This window comes from Ranitomeya variabilis, chromosome 6 (genome assembly GCF_051348905.1).
Source record: "Ranitomeya variabilis isolate aRanVar5 chromosome 6, aRanVar5.hap1, whole genome shotgun sequence".
NCBI classification, from domain to species: Eukaryota; Metazoa; Chordata; class Amphibia; order Anura; family Dendrobatidae; genus Ranitomeya; species Ranitomeya variabilis.
Window position 1 is genome coordinate 37,553,863 of NC_135237.1, and position 19,396 is coordinate 37,573,258.

Genomic DNA, 19,396 nt, shown 5'->3' on the forward strand with positions numbered 1-19,396 from the left:
TACTCCACTCCTGTTTATTAATGGTTACTTTTTTTCCTGTTGAAGAACAGCTGTCTTTCTGGAGTATTAATCGCCTGGACTGCTGCGACCAGAGCAGAGAAGGTACCGCATTTTTCTGATTATAAGACGCTCCGGATTATAAGATGCATCCCAAATTTTGAGGAGAAAAACAATAAAAACTTTTTTTTAAATAAAATGGTGGTGCTTCTTATAATCCTTGCATCTTATTGCTTACCGGTGGTGGTGGCTGCAGTGAAGCGGGGTCCCAGGGTCGCTGCTGGGGAAGGCAGGAGTGGGGTGATGCTGCAGGCCGCAGGCAGTGATGAGTGGGGGCTCGGATGTGCGGCGCGCTGCTGCGGGGGTCTTGTGCTGCTGCCGGGTGTCTCAGGGTGCCCGGCGGTTACTGGCCGATGCTGCGGGTGTTTCCGATGCCTAGTGGTGCTGCGTGGGTGTCCAGCGCTACCCGGGGCTCTGCAGACATTTTGCGACAGGCCAGAGCTCTGGCACTCTCACGGTTCCATTGAATATGACCGCCGTCGGCGCATGCGCAGATGGTGATCTCGGGATCAAGATCTCGAGAGATGAGATCTCAGCGCTGAAATTCATGTTCGCTTTCTAAGACGCACCCCCATTTTCCCCCCAAGTTTGGGGGAAAATAAGTGCATCTTACAAAGCGAAAAATACGGTAACTCTTTTTCGGGGACAGGCTGAATCCATCCCAGATTGCATGTACAAGGGGCCGGGGTGTCTACAGACTGTTTAGTGGGTGAGCTCGGTCCGGACTACCACCCCGGTGCCCCTTGTCACACACATATAGACTTGAATAGGCGAGTCTCATCCAAAATAGGGAAGAGACTAACTAGCGCATGCTGCGTTTATATTAATGCGGACAATTCGGTCCGTGTGAAGAAAAATGGTCACCTGAAGATCCCAACTGGGTAACATTGGTCCTTGTGTTTTCCGTTTGATGTCAGTTTTTTTTCCGCAAAGTTCTCAGACCGGAAAAATGGCCGTAAGAACATACCCTTCCCTGAATATAAATGTAGTATATAGCTAACTGCGTGTGGTCTTACACTCTGGGGGAGTATTTTTGTAGATTATACCCAGATGCTAAAAATACTTTACATACAAAGAAGAGGGAATGGAGAGGCGCAGGAACAAAAGATAAAGTATCCCAGATTTAGGATAACGGCGGCATTTAACATCAGGTACAAATACATATTTCTGGTTAGAGACGGGTTTTAATTTATCCCGAAAAAAGGAAATTGTTAAGAATCTCTAGCTCTTTCTCAGGTCTCTTTCTATCCTATGAAAGCTGATGACTATAATTCCTGAACACGGTGATAATCTATAACATTTCTTTGCCAATTGCTTTACTGTTTATACCGGCAACACAAAAAGCAAGATGGCCGCTCCCAGAGAAGAGTTTAAAAAGAAAAGCAAATGGCTACAAAAAAATAAATAAATCTATATATATGTATATAATTCACAAAGGCTACGATCTAATTAATTAAATTAAAATGAAATAATAATAAATAAGTCAAATAAAATAGACAAAATCCCCTTTAAAATCCCTTTTAGAATTATCTACAATTCCATCAAAGTGTTTTTTTCTTCTTCAACGGCTGGGTACGGATTGTGAGTCATCCCGGTAACATGAACTGCCATGAGTGGAATATATTACCCTGTATATAAATAACTGGATATAAATATATAAGTGAGCCGATGATCGACATCACTGTCTATTATAAATGCTCCTGTGGACAAACCAAGGTGAGGAGTCTCCGCAGGAATCAATCTTGGAAAGAGTCACAAATCCTATCCAGCTCAGGTCCTGCCAAGATAATCCTCCAATAATGCACATGCATTCATTAAAATCTCGAGAAGCCGAGACCCCGGACCACCGATCCCTAATGCAAATCATCAGATAAGACCTGGTTAAACAATCCAACAACCGGTAAGGAAAAGCACGAAGGTAAGACGTCGGCACGCGGGTATTGGAATTATGCAGAATGGAGATAAAAAGTTGCAAATGTCGCTATAACTGGGAAAAAATAAACTAAATTAAACAAATAAAAAAAGAGTCTGATTAAGAACGATGATGAAGCCAAAGGCGTTACTAAACGGTTCGTCGGTTGGAGAAATTGTAAAATTAGTTATTTATCGACATGCGCTGCCCGTATTATTGGCAAACGATCCACCGCCGCGCTGCCAAAAGGAGTAAGCGCGTCCGCAGACATCTCCAGCCCAATGGTGCCCTACAGAAAACATTACGGGGAGCCGGTCACCTACTGTATGATGCCTAATGTGGGGACAGTATAATATAAAGAGGAGGAGGACCAGAGAAAACGGATAGACAGGTGCATGGAAAAAGCGTCAGTAGAGATAATAATATAAGGATCTAAACCTCTGCTCATTCAGGGCTTAGGAGTCCAGTGGGCGGTCCTAATCGGTATATTGCTGCATAAACAGCGATGTATGGTAAGGGTTTATTTTTGTTTTTCATCTCTATTAAAAAAAAATTGAAATCTTTCAATTTTGACACTGGCCATTGTGTCTGTTCTTGACTTAGGTCATTGCCATGCAATATGATGGAGTTACATTTTTATTTCCCTGCTGCAATGTCTAAAAAAAATGCGGTAAAAACATGATCGTTTTGGAAAATTGCAGCAAAAATTAAAACACAGAAGTATGGAATGATGTGAATATGACCTTATAATTCCTGTCTTCTGCAAATGCACACGAACATTATCTGCAAGTCTGACATTTCTATTAAAGCATATAATGGGCATGTGCAAAGGTCATTGTTAAAGAGACAGGGAGCAGGGGCGGCTGTGACATGTGATAGAGGTGTCATCAGTCATTGTACAGGGGGAGGAGGTGAGCTGTGACATCACCTATTGTGAATGGTGGATCCTGTGTTATCTACTGTATATAGAGGTGTTATCAGTCATTGTACAGGAGGAGGAGGTGAGCTGTGACATCTATTGTGAATGGTGGATCCTGTGTTATCTACTGTATATAGAGGAGTTATCAGTCATTGTACAGGAGGAGGAGGTGAGCTGTGATATCACCTATTGTGAATGGTGGATCCTGTGTTATCTACTGTATATAGAGGTTATCAGTCATTGTACAGGAGGAGGTGAGCTGTGACATCACCTATTGTGAATGGTGGATCCTGTGTTATCTACTGTATATAGAAGTGTTATCAGTCATTGTACAGGAGGAGGAGGTGAGCTGTGACATCACCTATTGTGAATGGTGGATCCTGTGTTATCTACTGTATATAGAAGTGTTATCAGTCATTGTACAGGAGGAGGAGGTGAGCTGTGACATCTATTGTGAATGGTGGATCCTGTGTTATCTACTGTATATAGAGGAGTTATCAGACATTGTACAAGAGGAGCAGAGGTGAGCTGTGAGTCCCTTTAAATAGCAAAACCTGGCACCATAATGACAGGTCCTTTTGAGCTCTGCTAATGGCATTCCCTCTACAGAAACAGAAGTACATGCTTCAACCTATCTAATGATCCAAACAACTGACTCTTTTCACTCCATCCTCAGCCCTAAAGTGCAGTCCATTTACAATGGCTACCAAAAAAAAAAACAATTCAAAATCCTATATTCAGGCCTATTGGGGCCACCAGAGGTCAGTAACCCATTGCCTTCACAATACATCAGTAAGATCTAAAATGACTTTGCTCCTTTTCGTCAATAAGACCTCTCAATTAGGCAATGGTCCCAAGAGTGTCGGATGTTTCTCTGGCACACAGAGTTTTAACATTTTTTTTTAAATGATTGCTTGAAGTGGTGAATCTGAAATTGTGCTATAAGCAGAACTAATTCACATTATCAATTATTCTGGATTGTTACCATCATGGAAGACAAAGATTGATCACCAATTAATCATAAAAGACAAAGAAGAAAAAACTTTGTCTCATCATTAAACATCCGGCTGACATCTCGGGAGTTCTCCGTTCCCAAAGCGATAATTGTGGCTGATTATTGAAATTTTTGTAAATGTTTTCTTGTGTCCTCCTGAGCACGAAAACACAAAGTTGTCTGTTTGGCTACAAATTTTCATTAATTATTTTGTCTCCGGTGAGGAACCCCTACAAGAATGACCTTTGTGAAAATCCACATGGAACCAATACCCTTAACTGTCGCACATCCGATTATCATCTCCATGAATTATTCACATTTAAGTTGTGCAAGATGATTTAGTTATCAATCACATCAACTAATGTGAAGATTGAAGCATGGTGTAAAAAAAAAACCCTAGAATGCTCAGACTTAAACCTTAACGGGGTTTTCCACTTTGACAATCTCTTTTCGAATCCACCAGCGTTGTATCTTGAAGCTCATGGGCCAGAATGCTAACTTTTCAAAAGCCATTTATTATAACACTTCAGTCTTTGTGTACAAAGGGAATTTTGGCCTCCGTCTTAGACTCTAGCGACCAGTTGTGACCGTAACCTCAACAACCCCCAAAGTTATAAAAATAGGATGATCATGCAATGTCCCTCACATTAGACCTCAAGGAATCAGCCAAAATCTGCAGAGGAACAAAGCAGAACATGTCAAATTTCTCTAAATTCAAGCAGCACAGGAACCAGAAAAATAGTTACTTGTAGGGCAAGTCAACGTTAATATGAAGGTCAAGTAGAAGGCTCACGTTTTCCCCAAATCAAGTCCTCAAGAACCACCAACAGATCATGTTTTCAGAATTTTCTTAATTTTACACACGTGGTAAAATTATCACCTGGGCACTACTAACAAAATCCTGAAAACATGATCTGTTGGTGGTTCTTGAGGACTTCATTTGAGGAACACTGCCTTAGAATTGTGCTGGAAAGGGCCAAAGTTAATGAGGGCAAGGAGGAGACAAATAGCCAGATGTGGTCACTGCCAGCGTAATGAGTTTTCAGTTGGGTATGTTAGACCTTGTTGGAAAACAAATGGAGATTCAAAATAAGTAGGAAGGGTATGGATAGTTACCCCACAACAGGAACAGTAAGATCAGTGCAGAGGACCAGCTGACGATGCAAGACGTAGGTGAAGAACCTTTGATCAAAAGTCTTAATGAAACGGTTCCAATTTGAGTGTTCCTGCTGTGGGATGTCCATCCATACCCTTCCTACTTCTTCAAATGTCTCCAAAGTGCCACCACATGAAAAATTTAGTATTCTCTATTGCCTATTGGACTCAATGGTGTGGATGCCCAATGCATGGACTTCCAAAGTTCTCAAAAGAGAGAATATATTGGCCTAGACTAGACAACCCACATCTATATGACCTATTAGCGTTGACTTGCTTGTGGACTTGCTTATTGACTGTTTAATAGCAAAAACAGCCAACTAAACAAAATAATAATCTGAAAGGCCAGCATGCAATTCTAAATTTCTTCTGCAGGGAATATGGTAATTTAAGTGGTCACGGTCGTTCCAATAATCTTTGCATAAATTAATAGTACATGTAAATATACGATATTGGTAAGGTATTATATGTTACTAAAAACTGGCTACTTTCTCCACTTATGAGCCATTTTTCTTCATTCTGCATCATTCTTCTACATCTTCTCCTATACTCATCATTGACTATTAAATACAGCTAAAATCAGTATTGGTAAAAACAAGTCTGCCTGATCACTGAGGGATCAAGCTACAGTTTACTAATACAAGGTCACAATAATAAGGCACTACAGGATGCAGCAGAGCCCATGACAAAGGCGAGGCAGCACATGTGCAAAATATTCATTGCCTAGTATTATAAATGTACATGGATAAGGCTTGTATAGGGCAGCAGTCACACACAATGACAGAATGGTCAGTATGTGAGTGGTTGTTTCATATTGGTAAATACAGCTGCCTTTTTATGTGATGTTTTTTAAATTCTGTCATTTTCAGTGAGTATCAAGCTACAGCTGCCTATTAAAGTCTATGAATGGGAGATGGCTGGAGCAGAGAGAGAGACACAGGCAGAGTTGGCTCAACTTTCTTTTTGTTTCACCCCAACTTGGGATTCACAGCTCCACTGCTCATTACTGTATAATATCCTCCATACTGCTGCCATATCTGTCTGTGTGCTACAGGGAGGCAGGAGAGCATGAATCCTTCATGTCTATGTATATATAGGGATCAACATAGCAGAAAGTCGCCACCCAGCAGCTCAGAAAAAACTGTAAATTAGCGACAGAGCCTACACAGGGACAACTGATGAAAAATGCAGGATAAGTAATGGCCAGAAAAAGTGTTACTCACATGGACACACATGACAGCTTGTTCTGTAATAACGAGATGGTTGTCCCACCATATCTGGGTGGTCTGGCTTCAATTTAACAGGTAGGTTGTCTTCATGTGACAACTCTTTTAATGGGGTCTTCCAGCCTTAGGAAAACTTGTGAATCCTCACATAGCATGCACTGCGTGTTGTGAAAATGCTTCATTACTGGGCATGTAACCACAAGTATGTGTTTTTCATATATTTGGTCACATGCCAACTAGACGTGCGTGGCCTCGCTTAGTGCAATTGCAGTGAGAGAAGCCTGACAAGTCTAGTTGGAATGTGGCCGGAAGTATGCAAATTGCAAATGTGCGGTCACGTGCCCGCTGCTCCTGGCATTGGCACAGGAGAATTCTTACAGTGCAAAGTGTGCGCAATGTGAAGATCCACAAGTCTGCAGCCACATAGGCCTCAAGTCTGCAGCCACATAGGCCACAAGTCTGCAGCCACATAGGCCACAAGTCTGCAGCCACATAGGCTACAAGTCTGCAGCCACATAGGCCACAAGTCTGCAGCCACATAGGCCACAAGTCTGCAGCCACATAGGCTACAAGTCTGCAGCCACATAGGCTACAAGTCTGCAGCCACATAGGCTACAAGTCTGCAGCCACATAGGCTACAAGTCTGCAGCCACATAGGCTACAAGTCTGCAGCCACATAGGCTACAAGTCTGCAGCCACATAGGCTACAAGTCTGCAGTCACATAGCCTACAAGTCTGCAGTCACATAGGCTACAAGTCTACAGTCACTCTAAGGCCAGACAACCCCTTTAACTATTCTAGGAAGGCTCTGTGGTCTTCGAGACCTATACTGGGGAAAATGCTTTTTATTTTTATGTAATGTGAACCTCGATGAGCAGAATAATGGGGAAAAAACCCAAACTACTAAAAAGAAAAAAAAATTGCACACTTGTAAAACCACTGGTGATTTCTTTTTATTGATAATCCTAAGCACCGAAGAGGAGAATCTGAATTACAGATCGGGCAGCAGATCAATGGGTTTACTACGCGGAGATGTCTCTTGGATCCATATCTAAAAGTACATGTGCACAGGGTGGAAAAAATAAAAGAGTGGGATTAGACGCCTTCATTAAGATTCATGTTCTGCAGGTTCTTTTCTTTTTTTTTTTTTTCCTTCCCTGTAAATTCTCACAATGATACGTATAAAAAGAACTCCAGACCGGAGGTAATGTTCCTGCGTTAACACCTTCGCTGCAGCCTTTATGCCTTGTCTCTACCAAGATCGCATCCTGAAATCAAACAGAATACGACTTGACCTTTCCGTCGGCTTCTGAGCCGGGTTTAGAGCCCTTTTATTTCCAGCTCTTCAGAAACGACAAACACTAAAGCCCTGGAAGAGAATGACTAACGTATAGAATCCACGTTATTTCCAAAAGTAATGAATGAATCATCGCAACGACGACGTAATAAACCGGGACGACGTATAAATCACATCGGAAATTTAAAGAAGGAAATCAATTAAATCTCGGGGAAAACGTTGCTTTCCTCTTGCCAGTTTACGGCCATAAAATATGGCATCTTCATTCATACAAGATAATGCTAAAGCGTAATAGAATATAATTCCATCATGTTCATTACTTTGTAATCCTTAAGAAAGCCAAGATGATTTACATTGATCTAAGAATCTCTTTACGAGTCTCCGGAGTATTTTAAATGGCGCAATAAAATAACGCTACTGATCTTACTTACGGTTATGATGTGCCATGTATAAGGTCATGATGAATGGTTTGTATAGAACAATCCCGGCAGGGTCTTACGGGGATTTCCATATAATGTGGTTTAATGATAAAACCGCCTGCCGGCTTGCATGGCGGGAATATGTCCAGGGAAGAGGTGTTGTACATGGCAATGACTGGAGGAGAACCAACTCGTCCATAGTCATATCTTGGGCCCTTATCCAAAAGAAAAGTGGAACTTCAAGATTGGTGAGGGTCTGAATGCCGGGAACCAAATCTCACCAGGGAACATGACTCTGAAATGGACTGTTGGCTGCGTTTACTCATCACTGCTCCATTCATGGCCTACCGTGACACTGTCGAAAAAAGCCAAAAGCTTACACTCTCTTTTAGTCCCATAGAAAACGAATAGGGAAGTGGCCATCACTCAATTTTTGGGGGCTGAAAGACCCTTTTATGTTTTCCGAACAAACCGGGCAGAATGGTGGCTCAGTGGTTAGTACGGTAGTCTTCCAGGACTGGGGTCCTTGGTTCAAATCCCACCAAGGACAATATCTACAAAGAGTTTGTATGTTCTCCCCATGTTGCTTGGATTACGTCCAGGTTCTCTGTTTTCCTCCCACACTCCAAAGACATACTGATAAATCGAGATTGTGAGGACAGTGATGATGTCTGTAAAGTGCTGTGGAATTAATGGCGCTATATAAGTGAGTCAAATAAATAAAAAAATGTCTAGAATAATGTTGTGTACGCATATTAGACACCTTAAAGAAAAATGATCATAAAATTACCTATTGTTTAAAACACTTTTTTTGTGTTACGTGCATTTTTAAAAATGTTGTAGCAATGTTTTTTTTCCTTATATAACTATCTATTATTTATCTATTATTTATTAAAAAACAAAGTTAATAATTTTGCAATTTTCGCACTGGCTTTGTAGGCCATTGTAGGTGCAAACTTAATGATGAGTTTTCAGCAGGCTCCTTGTCACCAGAGGCAGGATTACAATGACAGCCAACACCTCTATAAACAGCTGATACTAAAATCCACCAATCACGATAGGTGATGTCACAGCTGACCTCCTCCCTCTCCTATACAAGAACCTTTGCACACACTCATTAGATACCTCAATGCAAAAGGTAGGGTCAGGTTCTGACCATTGCTACTAATGTACATGTGTTGTTTCCTAAAACTATAGCACAAGTCTAAAAGTCCCAGGGTCCATTATGAAAATTTCAAGGTTTCTATTTCTTAATTTTAAGACTGATTATAGGGGAGAAAAAAAACAGTAGGTCATTTTCTGATGATCACTTTTCTTTAAAGAGTGCCCCCAATTATGAGGCATTACAGGAGAATACTGGTCACCTCATAAGAGGTAAAGGGATTATTCGGACCCCTCAAATTCCAGGGCCTGGATGCTAACCTATAGTAGCAGCCTTGGTGCTAAAGCCAGGTGAGTTATACTAAAAGTTCTGAATTGCAACCATGGATGATGCATCTAAACTTAGAGCAGCCCTGTACATTGCTCCTACAGCCATCATATTTAGTAGATCTTTGCAGTGGAATGAGAAGTTGGCCAAGAAAAAAATACTAAACTGCACATTATAAGGATAAAGGAATTTACACCAGGCCTCATCTATGTCCCTGCTGTGAGATTTGCTGCACAAAACCTGATGTGTGACAGCAATGAACGGAGCCGTCCCAGAAGATGCTGAACGCTTCTAACATCTCCAGTCTTCAGGGAGGTGATCTAATTATTTTAATGCTATACTTAAATCTGCAGTTTCATAGTTATTAATGGCCGAATGACAGAGCCTTTCAACTCCGCGAAACAAAATAGCTGCCTGTGACAATCTGGAAATATAATACTAAGCAAAAGGAGCCAAACCAACAGCACAACATGATCCAGAACACTAAAAACAATCATATTGTAATCATTCGATTGGGAAAACGACCTCCACCAGTGCAGGGAAGGCAAACAGCCACCACCAGCAAGGGGAAGGCAAACACCACCACCGCTGTGGGGCAGGCAAATAGCCACCACCGGCACGGGACAGGCAAACCACCACCACTGCTGCGGGGCAAGCAAATAGCCACCACGGCATGGGACAGGCAAACAACTATCCCTGGCGTGGGGCAGGCAAGCAACCACCACCGGCGCGGGGCAGGCAAACAACCACCACTGGTGTGGGGCAGGCAAACAACCACCACTGCTGCGGGGCAAGCAAATAGCCACCACCGGCACGGGACAGGCAAACAACTATCACTGGCGTGGGGCAGGCAAACAACTATCACTGGCGTGGGGCAGGCAAACAACCACCACTGGCGTGGGGCAGGCAAACAACCACCACTGGGCGTGGGGCAGGCAAACAACCACCACCGGCGCAGGGCAGGCAAACAACCGCCACCAGAGTGAAGCAGGCCAACAGAGTGATTACAGGCCAGCACACACCGGTCTCCTGAGGTCGCACATGGATTGAGCAGGTTGGCTGATTCCCCTTAAGTTCTTTACAGATTTGGTCAGGATCCAGACATCCTTGAAAAAGGCTTAAAAAAGCCGAAACGTTGGAGACTGTCTGTTTAAATATGACCGGTAGTGAATAAATCTATTGATTTAAAGCAAAGAAAGTTGTGATTTTTTGAGTGCCAGACGTTGCATATATATTCTATATTGTATTTTTTCCCTCTGAGCACCACCTGACTATACAGAAGAGTGCGCCACTTTTGTTCTTATTTACGAAGCAGGCCAACAATCACCACCGGCGTGGGGCAGGCAAACAAACACCACAGATGGGCAGGGCAAACGACCTCCATTGGCACGGGGCAGGCAAACAACCACCACTGATGGGGAAGGCAAATGACCTCCACCGGCGTGGGGCAAGCTTGCAATCAGCACCGATGGGAAAAGCAAACTACCTCTACCAATGCGGGGCAGGAAAACCATCACCACCGATGGGGAAGGCAAATGACCTCCACCAGTGTGGGGCAAGCAATCTACCTCCACTGGGGTGGGGAAGGTAATTTGGTTATCGAGATGAAACTACTCAAAAGGGCTGTAAGAATGGCTGCAAGCAAAATATAGAAAGTTGTACAAGCAAGCAAGTTATTACTATGAAAATTGTTGGCATTTAAACAACAAATTGCTGACAATTAAAGAGGTTGCCCACCAATTTTTTTTTTTGTTTAAAAAATGGCTCACAGTCACAGTGGTTTGAAAATTTAAAAAAAAAAAACAAAACCAAAAAAACTCTAGCATATGTGACTGCGGTATTCAGTGAAACTAAAATTCCCACAAGTACCTTGTCTCCATGTATTCTCTTGTGCGGCCTTGGTGCAGATAGCACATGCTTGTCCTGTGCCGTAAAAACTGTGCATGCGCCGTAACTCAGCACAGAGAGGAGGAGTTCCGCTATAGTAATCATAGCAGTGATCTACTGTGCATATTCAACCTATTCCTAAAAAGTGACTTCTCTAACCCCAACATTCAGGTCCTCTACAATCCAACCGGGGCACTTGGAGCACAGCGGTAAGTCTGAACCACCCCACCGCTCCTTTCCGGGTCCTAAGAGATGGACCTTGGATGATGACGTTGATGCTGTTCCCATCCCTGATGTGAAGTATATTCCCGTCTCCAGCTTCGGTCTTCATTGTAACCTCAGAAGCTGAGCCCAATGGAGGCGTCTCCAGTCCTCTATTGCTAAGCAGGTGGTTGTCTCATGTCGTAGCCCGCCTGCTCGTTAGCCGATTGCTGCAGCTTCAACATCAGAAGCTTCAACAGGTCTTACAATAACTGTATTATATTATTATTATTATTATTATTATTATTAATAATAATAATAATAATATTATTATAATTCTAGAGTTGATCTAGAAAGAGGCAATAACCTGTATGAGGTAGATGACAACTGCCCCATTTTAGGGGGATATATTCTTTCCTAGTTCCAAAATTGGTAGTCAGTGCCCATAACCTGTAATATTATATTTTCTATGACAAGAACTTCTTGAACCTGTTCAATAAATCGAACGTCACGACATGGTATGACAAAGTTCCTTAATGTCACTGCTCTTACAGTAAAGAATCTGCATCATGAAGTAAAGAACTCCGGAAAAAAACCTTCTGCACTCATATTTATATGCCGCTATATTTTTTCCATTTTGTTCATCCTGTTCAGCAACCCTCCAATTCAATTAATACCCTTGGTTCCTCTTCTCTGCCCCCGCTCTAGATCCGCTATAATTGTATGTGTGGCCTCTCTAGTGACCTGTTTAGGGGCAAAACTATGTTCTTATCATGAGTATTTATGCATCCCTTTATTTTTTGGCTTTTCAAGCAGCTGCCTGACACTAGTTGCAAAGCAGTTGAATTTGCAGTGCTCCAAAGACTCCAAATCTTTTTCCTTTACAGTGTTACTCAGTGTTTCACAATTTAGTACATAATTATAAGTTCCTCAGCCTAAGTGCGAGACCCATTTTTTTTCTACCTTTACAGAAGCTACCTGACACTGGCTGCAAATCCGTTGAGCTTGCAATGCATCAACATCTCCAAGTCTTTTATAGTATACAGTTTTACCCAGTGTTTCACAATTTAGTACATAGCTATAGTTTCCTCGACCTCCATGCATTACCCATTTTCTTCCTACCTTTACAGCAGCTGCCTGACACTGGTTGCAAAGCAGTTGAGTTTTCAATACACTGATGTGATGTCTCCAAGTCTTTTATATTATACAGTTTTATCCAGTGTTTCACCATTTAGTACATTACCATAATTTCTTCGGCCCAAGTACATGACCCATTATTTTGTTCCTACCTTTACAGCAGCTGCCTGACACTAGTTGCGAAGCAGTTGAGTTTTCAATGCACCAATATCTCCAAGTCATTTTTATTATACAGTTTTATCCAACGTTTCACTATTTAGTACATAACAGTAGTTTCTTTGGCCCTAAGTTCATGACCTTCCATTTATCCACATTTGCCCTATCTAAAGAGCTTATAGAGGTCCATATATCAGTGACAGCAAAAGTAGAAAATTGCCACAGTGACAACTTCTATGGAACATATGGCTTCCTATATAAAATTTGGGGATATATAAGTGTAGAGCGCGACTACCGGGGCGGCCAGGAGGAATCTGTAATGACAGTTGTCTCCCTGCTTTCCCACAAACTAATCAAGGATTTTATTCCCAGGTCCCGATTCCAGAAATGCTCGAACGTAGTAATAAACAAGATGAATATAATCGTCCAAACTGTCCCTTACTTTTCGCAATCAGCATCTCTTCACTGCAAGACGTCGTCAAGAATTTTCATTTTTTCTTCCCCGCACAATTAACCTTTAAGACTCTTTAAAGATTATTATTAACTGCTATTGTATTTGGAGTATATGAAGATATTGTATCCTACAAAACACAGCGCCGCTCGTCCCCGGGAATAAGACAATGGTGGAGATTTCTATTCCAACCGTGAAAGCAGGCACAATAAGTGCATCACTAAATATTGGGCACTTATCAAGGAGGAGGTTTTTGGCATTCTTGCAGTAAAATTGACATGGATAAGCTAACATCAAAGCAAACGCTACTTTCTACTTAGCCATATTACTTGATAAAAAAAAAAATGCGCCGTATAACAGGCAGACATTCTCTTTGAAGCTTTGTTTACCTAGAACATATTAGACTTTCGCTGCAAAATGATGGATGGGATGGAAATCTATGCGAGTACTAATTCCAAGCTGAAAGGCTAAAGAGTTCCTCTCTCCGTTTTTTTTTTCTTAAATGTAATGTCATATGGTTGTTGAATAGGACTTGGAACGGTGGGAGATCTTGGCTCTACCGTCATATCCTTACCTCCTCGGGGGCCATGTGACATACAGGGATAATGAAACACTTGCTGTGCTTTATAGGTGCTATCATCCAAATTGACATTTCAGAAACGCAGAAAAGTTCAGGGTAATTATGAAATATCATCTTCGTACCACAAAAAAAAAAAAAAAGGGGACACCTGACTCCGGCTCCTCACGGCGTCGCCGCTGACATGAATTGTATTCCCAATAATAGGAAATAAAAAGGCATAAATAATACTAATAATAATACAGTCCTACCTCAAAGTCTTCAGCTTCTATTAGTAACTTGGCAGTCGTGATCCGAGACTCATACGGAGGAAATGCGGACTGAAAAAGAAGAGTTTGATTTCTGTGTTTAAAGGAAAACTTTGCAATTTACAACATGTCAAAGAAAAAATCTAAAAAAAATTAAATAAAAAAAAGTTCATTTTCTTCCTCTTGTACGGAGTTATAGTTACAGGTTTATGTTATCCAGGAATTTGCAGGTTTTTACCAATGGGGTTAAGAACTTACAAGCAGATAGTTGATAACTACCTCCCCATTCTGCCCCATGCAGATCTCTGCTGGCTCAGACCGCTCCTGCCGGTGATTCAGTGACATCCCGTGATGTCACGTCAACTGAGCAGCTTCTTCGCTTTTGCTCTGCTCCATCAATGGAGCATCACTGCCGATGTCGTGCTGATTGACAGCCGGCTTCCCGCTGCCTAACTGCCTTGTCGACATACACGACTGGAAGAGGAAGAGTCACTCTGTTGACGTGAGGTCAAATGGAACAGCAGAATTGCCGGCAGGAGCGGTCTGTCACCAGTCTGCCCTGACATATATCGGCACCAGTTCTTGGCCCCTTAAAAAAAAAAAAAAAAAATGCAACATCAAGGCCAAACCCTTTAAAGATATTGTTTTTTATTCCTACCTGTGACATTTATCACCAATGAACAGGCAATGTCATAAATGTCGGGTAGATTGGGGACCCACATCAATCTCGGGAAAAGGATCCTGGCATGAACACAGGGATGGGTGCGCATGAGCACCTCTCTCCTTTCATTTCTATGGGAGTTACAAAAATTGCTGACCACGCTATCTCATCAATTTCCGAAACTCCCATAAAAAAGCCACTTTTTTATAAAACATATTTATTTCACTTTGTCTAGTAGTTGCAATTTATAATAGTGCACTGATTTACATACAACTCAATAGAGTGGATTTTCTAATCCTAATATTCAGACAATGCAAACTTAGACTAGACAGTCTTAAAACGCACCACATTTATTCCCGTGAATTTGGTGCATCTTTAGCCACTTATGTGAAAAAGGAGCAATCAGCTCACCGGTCCTGGTGCACGGCAAAATATTCCAGCAATAGCAACAGTCCAAATGATAGCCGGCACTCACATCTTAAAATAACAGCTCTATTGATCCAGTAGTATAAAAGGCGCAAAGATGGTTGAACACAACACCATAAAAATTAAAAAGGCACAAAAAAAAAAATTTGCTGCCCTCCCAGGCAACATGTTTCAGACCTGCAAGGTCGGAAAGCTGGAGGCTCGACAAAGGAAAATGAAGGTCTGAAATATGTTGCCTGGAATTTCAGCGGAGATTTCTTTTCTGTGTTTTTCATTTTTGTACCATTGTTTTCAATCATTTTTTGTGCCTTTTATGCTACTGGATCAATAAGACAATTCTTTTAAGAAGATGAGAGCGCCAGATATCGTATGGACTTTAGCCACTTACGTCCAAACCCTTAGTTAGATTTATTTGTGCTTACATTTTTGGTGCATGTTGTCTAGGAGCATTCAGAAAATGTAAACCTTCCTCAATGTGTTCATTTGAACAGAACTTAACATTAGAAAACGTGGCAACAAAATGTTCTACCTAAGGCCTCATTCACACATCAGTGATTTGTCTTATATTAAAAAATGGGTCCGGGTTTCATCAATGGGTGCGGATGTTCTGACAATCTCATCTAATCTACCACATGGATCTCTGCTCATTATGGAAGTTACCAGAACCACTGCAGACTGTGAACAGCTGCAGTGGTCAGCTGACCAAAGGTCTTTGGATGTTTTGTTTTTCTGCTGACCCCCCTCTGAGGCCAGGTTCATGTATTTTTGGACCTAGTGCTGTCTGTAAAAAAAAAATAGATGGCGCACTCGAACCAATGTTATTCAATGGGGCAGTGTAATGGAGCGATTTTTGTTCACCGACCGAATATGCATGTAATAAAAAAATAGATCATTCATTTCTTCCGTAAATTGGGTGAGACTTGCCTAATCAAGTCTCTGGGTGCCCCCAAAAATCAATGCCATTATAAAAAAACAAAAAAAAAAAACAGATTGCGCATGGATGACAAATGAGAGAAAAAAAAAAAGTCCTATGATGATTTTTATAAAGATGTGTGAACAAGCCCTTATTGTCATCTGACCACTGCAGGCAATCAAAAGCGGCAGGAATCCAAGTAACTTCCAAACGGAGAAGATATCGCTTCCAAAGCTGGTGCTGTCCTCTAAAGCCGCCTGAGCTGGATCTGCACCAATTCTGAAGGGCGAGTGTGCCTCCGTTTATTGTTTTGAAACTATCCATTCCGAGATAAACATTTATTCAACTGTTGGAAAATCCCTCTAATGATTATGCTTCAAGGTTCCTCAGGCTGTGATCACATTTAACCTGGGCTCTACATTGAGCAGTCCATTAGGTTTCTTTGTCTACATCCCAAAAAACCTGATTCAGACGGAACTCTTGAAGGAACCATTCTGTGTGTCTTTCTACTCTGTTTGGCCTATGGTCCAAAAGTGTCCATCTTTCTAAGAAGACTCAAAATCTACCACGCAACAGTGTCCACCTGAAAAAGATGGACACTTCTGGAAAAGAGGCCAAAAAGAATAAAACGTGACTCTGTCTTCCCTATCATTCTTAATGGCTGTCAGGTCTTCAACCTGATTTAAATTTTTCTGGGATTTCGATGGAAACCCCAACACAAGTGGTCAACGTACAGTACGAAATAAATCTGGACTAGGCCTTAAACAGTTGAATACTGTGTTACTGAGTGATCTGATCCTCCTTACGGAGATCCAGTGAGCAAAAACTCTTTAGGGCAATGCTCCCTATGGAAACAAAAGTCTGCAAAACATCTTTTTCAGAAGTCACATATATCGAGTCACATCTTGAGCATTAGAGAAACATTATTCTACCCTCTGGAGGTAAAGTTATTTTGCATGCATTTTCACAGAATGCACTGCTCAGAAAACTCCCTACAACTGAATTTCCGTACGGAAAATAAGTTATTTCCATGATCTACGGATTAGAACACTTATCTAAATTTTGCTGCCTTGGGAAATCATAAAAAGAGGTACAGTGACAAGGTGTTTGATAGCTCTTCATTGGAAGCAGACCTCTCCTCCCTCTCATCAAAGTTTATTCAACAGAATAGCTCATATACGTAGGATGGAATATATGACGGCCTTGATGGGAACAAGAGTGGATAGATTCAATCTGTTTGGACCACTTGGGACTGTTTTGGGGCTCAGAATAATGGCCAAGTTATTTTTCTTCTTGCAACTTTTGGACCTGTGCCTTCTCTTCCCTATCCCTTTTTGTGTCAGACTTGTCTTTATGTGTGATGTTCATTTGTTAAATAATCTGTAATAAACTGAAAGATGGAGTTAGTTTAAAGCGGGGCCAAATATAACTTTTTTGGAAGCATACTTGAATTTTAGTATTTAATGTTTACTCTACATTTTGTACTTTGTCTTTGAAGTTTCTTAAAATTTCTTAAAATTGGTCTCGGAAAGATGTTTCTGAATGTCATTGTTTGGATTCTTGTTTTCAATTGTTAAATTATATAAATTTGATTAAAAAAAAAAAGATCCAGTGAGCCATGTAGACCGCATGATAGAATTCACCTTGACCTTGAGACCTGAGTCCTGGAGAATATTCCTCAGACTATGTTCAATTTACAAGATGTGTGAAGCGGCAACTATTTGTGACCCCCCCTGGCTTTAAAAATGATTATTCGTGTCCTTTTACTAAAGAAACTAGAGAAGTGTGAATTATATGTAGCAGAAGATTTATAGCAGAAGACCATGATGACCACCTTCTTCAGTCCACACACGACGCTCAGCGGTACTCTACATAGCCTGGTAACAAGTCACTTCTTCAGAAGTCTGTTTCTTTTTTATTCGCACCTCTCATTTTACAGCATATCAGCTCTTCTCCGGATGCCGTACCCTTGCTTTTCTAGCCTAGCTACTTTTAAAGATTATTTACTACACAACAGTTAATTCATCTGGGGTAAAAGAAAAAAAAAAGCTCAGTTAATATTTCCAGTGCATCAGGGAACCCAAACCTAAATTGGGAAGAAAAAAAAAAAAAGAACATTTCGGAAAACAGTACAAGTAAATGAGCAGACAACTTTTTTTCATGGTGCACTAGGGAAAGAACATAAGGTTGGTGGTAAACAGTCTATGACTTGCAAATGTTGTGCTAAGCAGTATCTCTCCGCCGCTGCAGGTCATTACGAAGCGAAGTTCTTGGTAATTTTATAAGGTTGAAATTGTTACTAAGTCTGAACGACCTGCCTGGAAGATGATACAGTATATATGTAAAATTATATGGTGGGGGGGAAGCAAGAAAGAGGGTTGGGGGGCATACTGAACTTCATTAATCTTAATCTATTTTGGAGCAAGCAGGTATTTTAATAAACAGCAGGAGACGAAATAAAGAAAAAAAAAAAAGAACTTAGGAAAGTAAGAAAAAATTAAATGAGTTTTAGTTAGACATTATATTTCATATGTGCTGAAAATGGATTTTTTTTTTTGATCTGCAAAGATTTTTTTTTTGTTTAAAGGCGCCATTAGTTATTCTTCACGGTGGCGGACCTGTTGTGTGGTCAGCACTCACCCCTTGGCTCTTACAGAATAGTTATTTCTTTAGATTTTCCCACTGAGAATGAAATGCTGTATTATACAGAGCGCACAATGCTATATTCTATGGCATCTATGATCGGAATTTACTTCATCTGTAGCTTTAGGACTGAAAATTATATTATATGATCAGTACTAGATCCCTAGCAGAGCCAGTATCGAGGTGCAAGGATTCCTTGTGCCTTCACACTAATGAGCAGTGGGCAATCCCCATAGGAGAGAATTCAAGTGGGTCATTGGTTGGCACTGGCACCTTGGCTGCATGGTATGAAACACACGTAGACAAGATCTGTATATTGCCCCATGTTTGTGTGGGTTAACTCTGGATTTTTTCCCCACACTAGGTGGAATCACTGACATCCTTCGAGTTTGTCCCTCTTTGTATTTTTGAGAATCTAGATTGCGAGCCCCAATAAGGAAAAAAACAGATGTGAATGGCGATAATCTCTGTTCAGCCTTTGAAAATAGGTTGGCATATAAAACTAAAGAATCACACAAAATTTTAATGAAGCATTTTTCTTCTCTTACATGAGAACTTCTACAGGAAAGGAAAAAAACACCATAGGGAGTGTAAAGGTACCTTCACACGAAACGACTTTGTAACGACATCGCTAGCGATCCGTGACGTTGCAGCGTCCTCGCTAGCGATATCGTTTCGTTTGACACGC

The 19,396-nt window shown here is 41.2% G+C and overlaps 1 protein-coding gene across 2 annotated transcripts in view; it reads right to left on the reverse strand.

Moving 5' to 3' along the window:
- LOC143781586 (uncharacterized) overlaps window positions 1-19,396 on the reverse strand; it is a 409,484-nt gene that overhangs the window by 310,153 nt on the left and 79,935 nt on the right. For both annotated transcript variants that reach the window (XM_077268242.1, XM_077268241.1), the window contains exon 8: window positions 14,069-14,137. In XM_077268242.1, coding sequence (XP_077124357.1) covers window positions 14,069-14,137 — 69 coding nt within the window. The remainder of the gene's footprint in view (window positions 1-14,068; window positions 14,138-19,396) is intronic.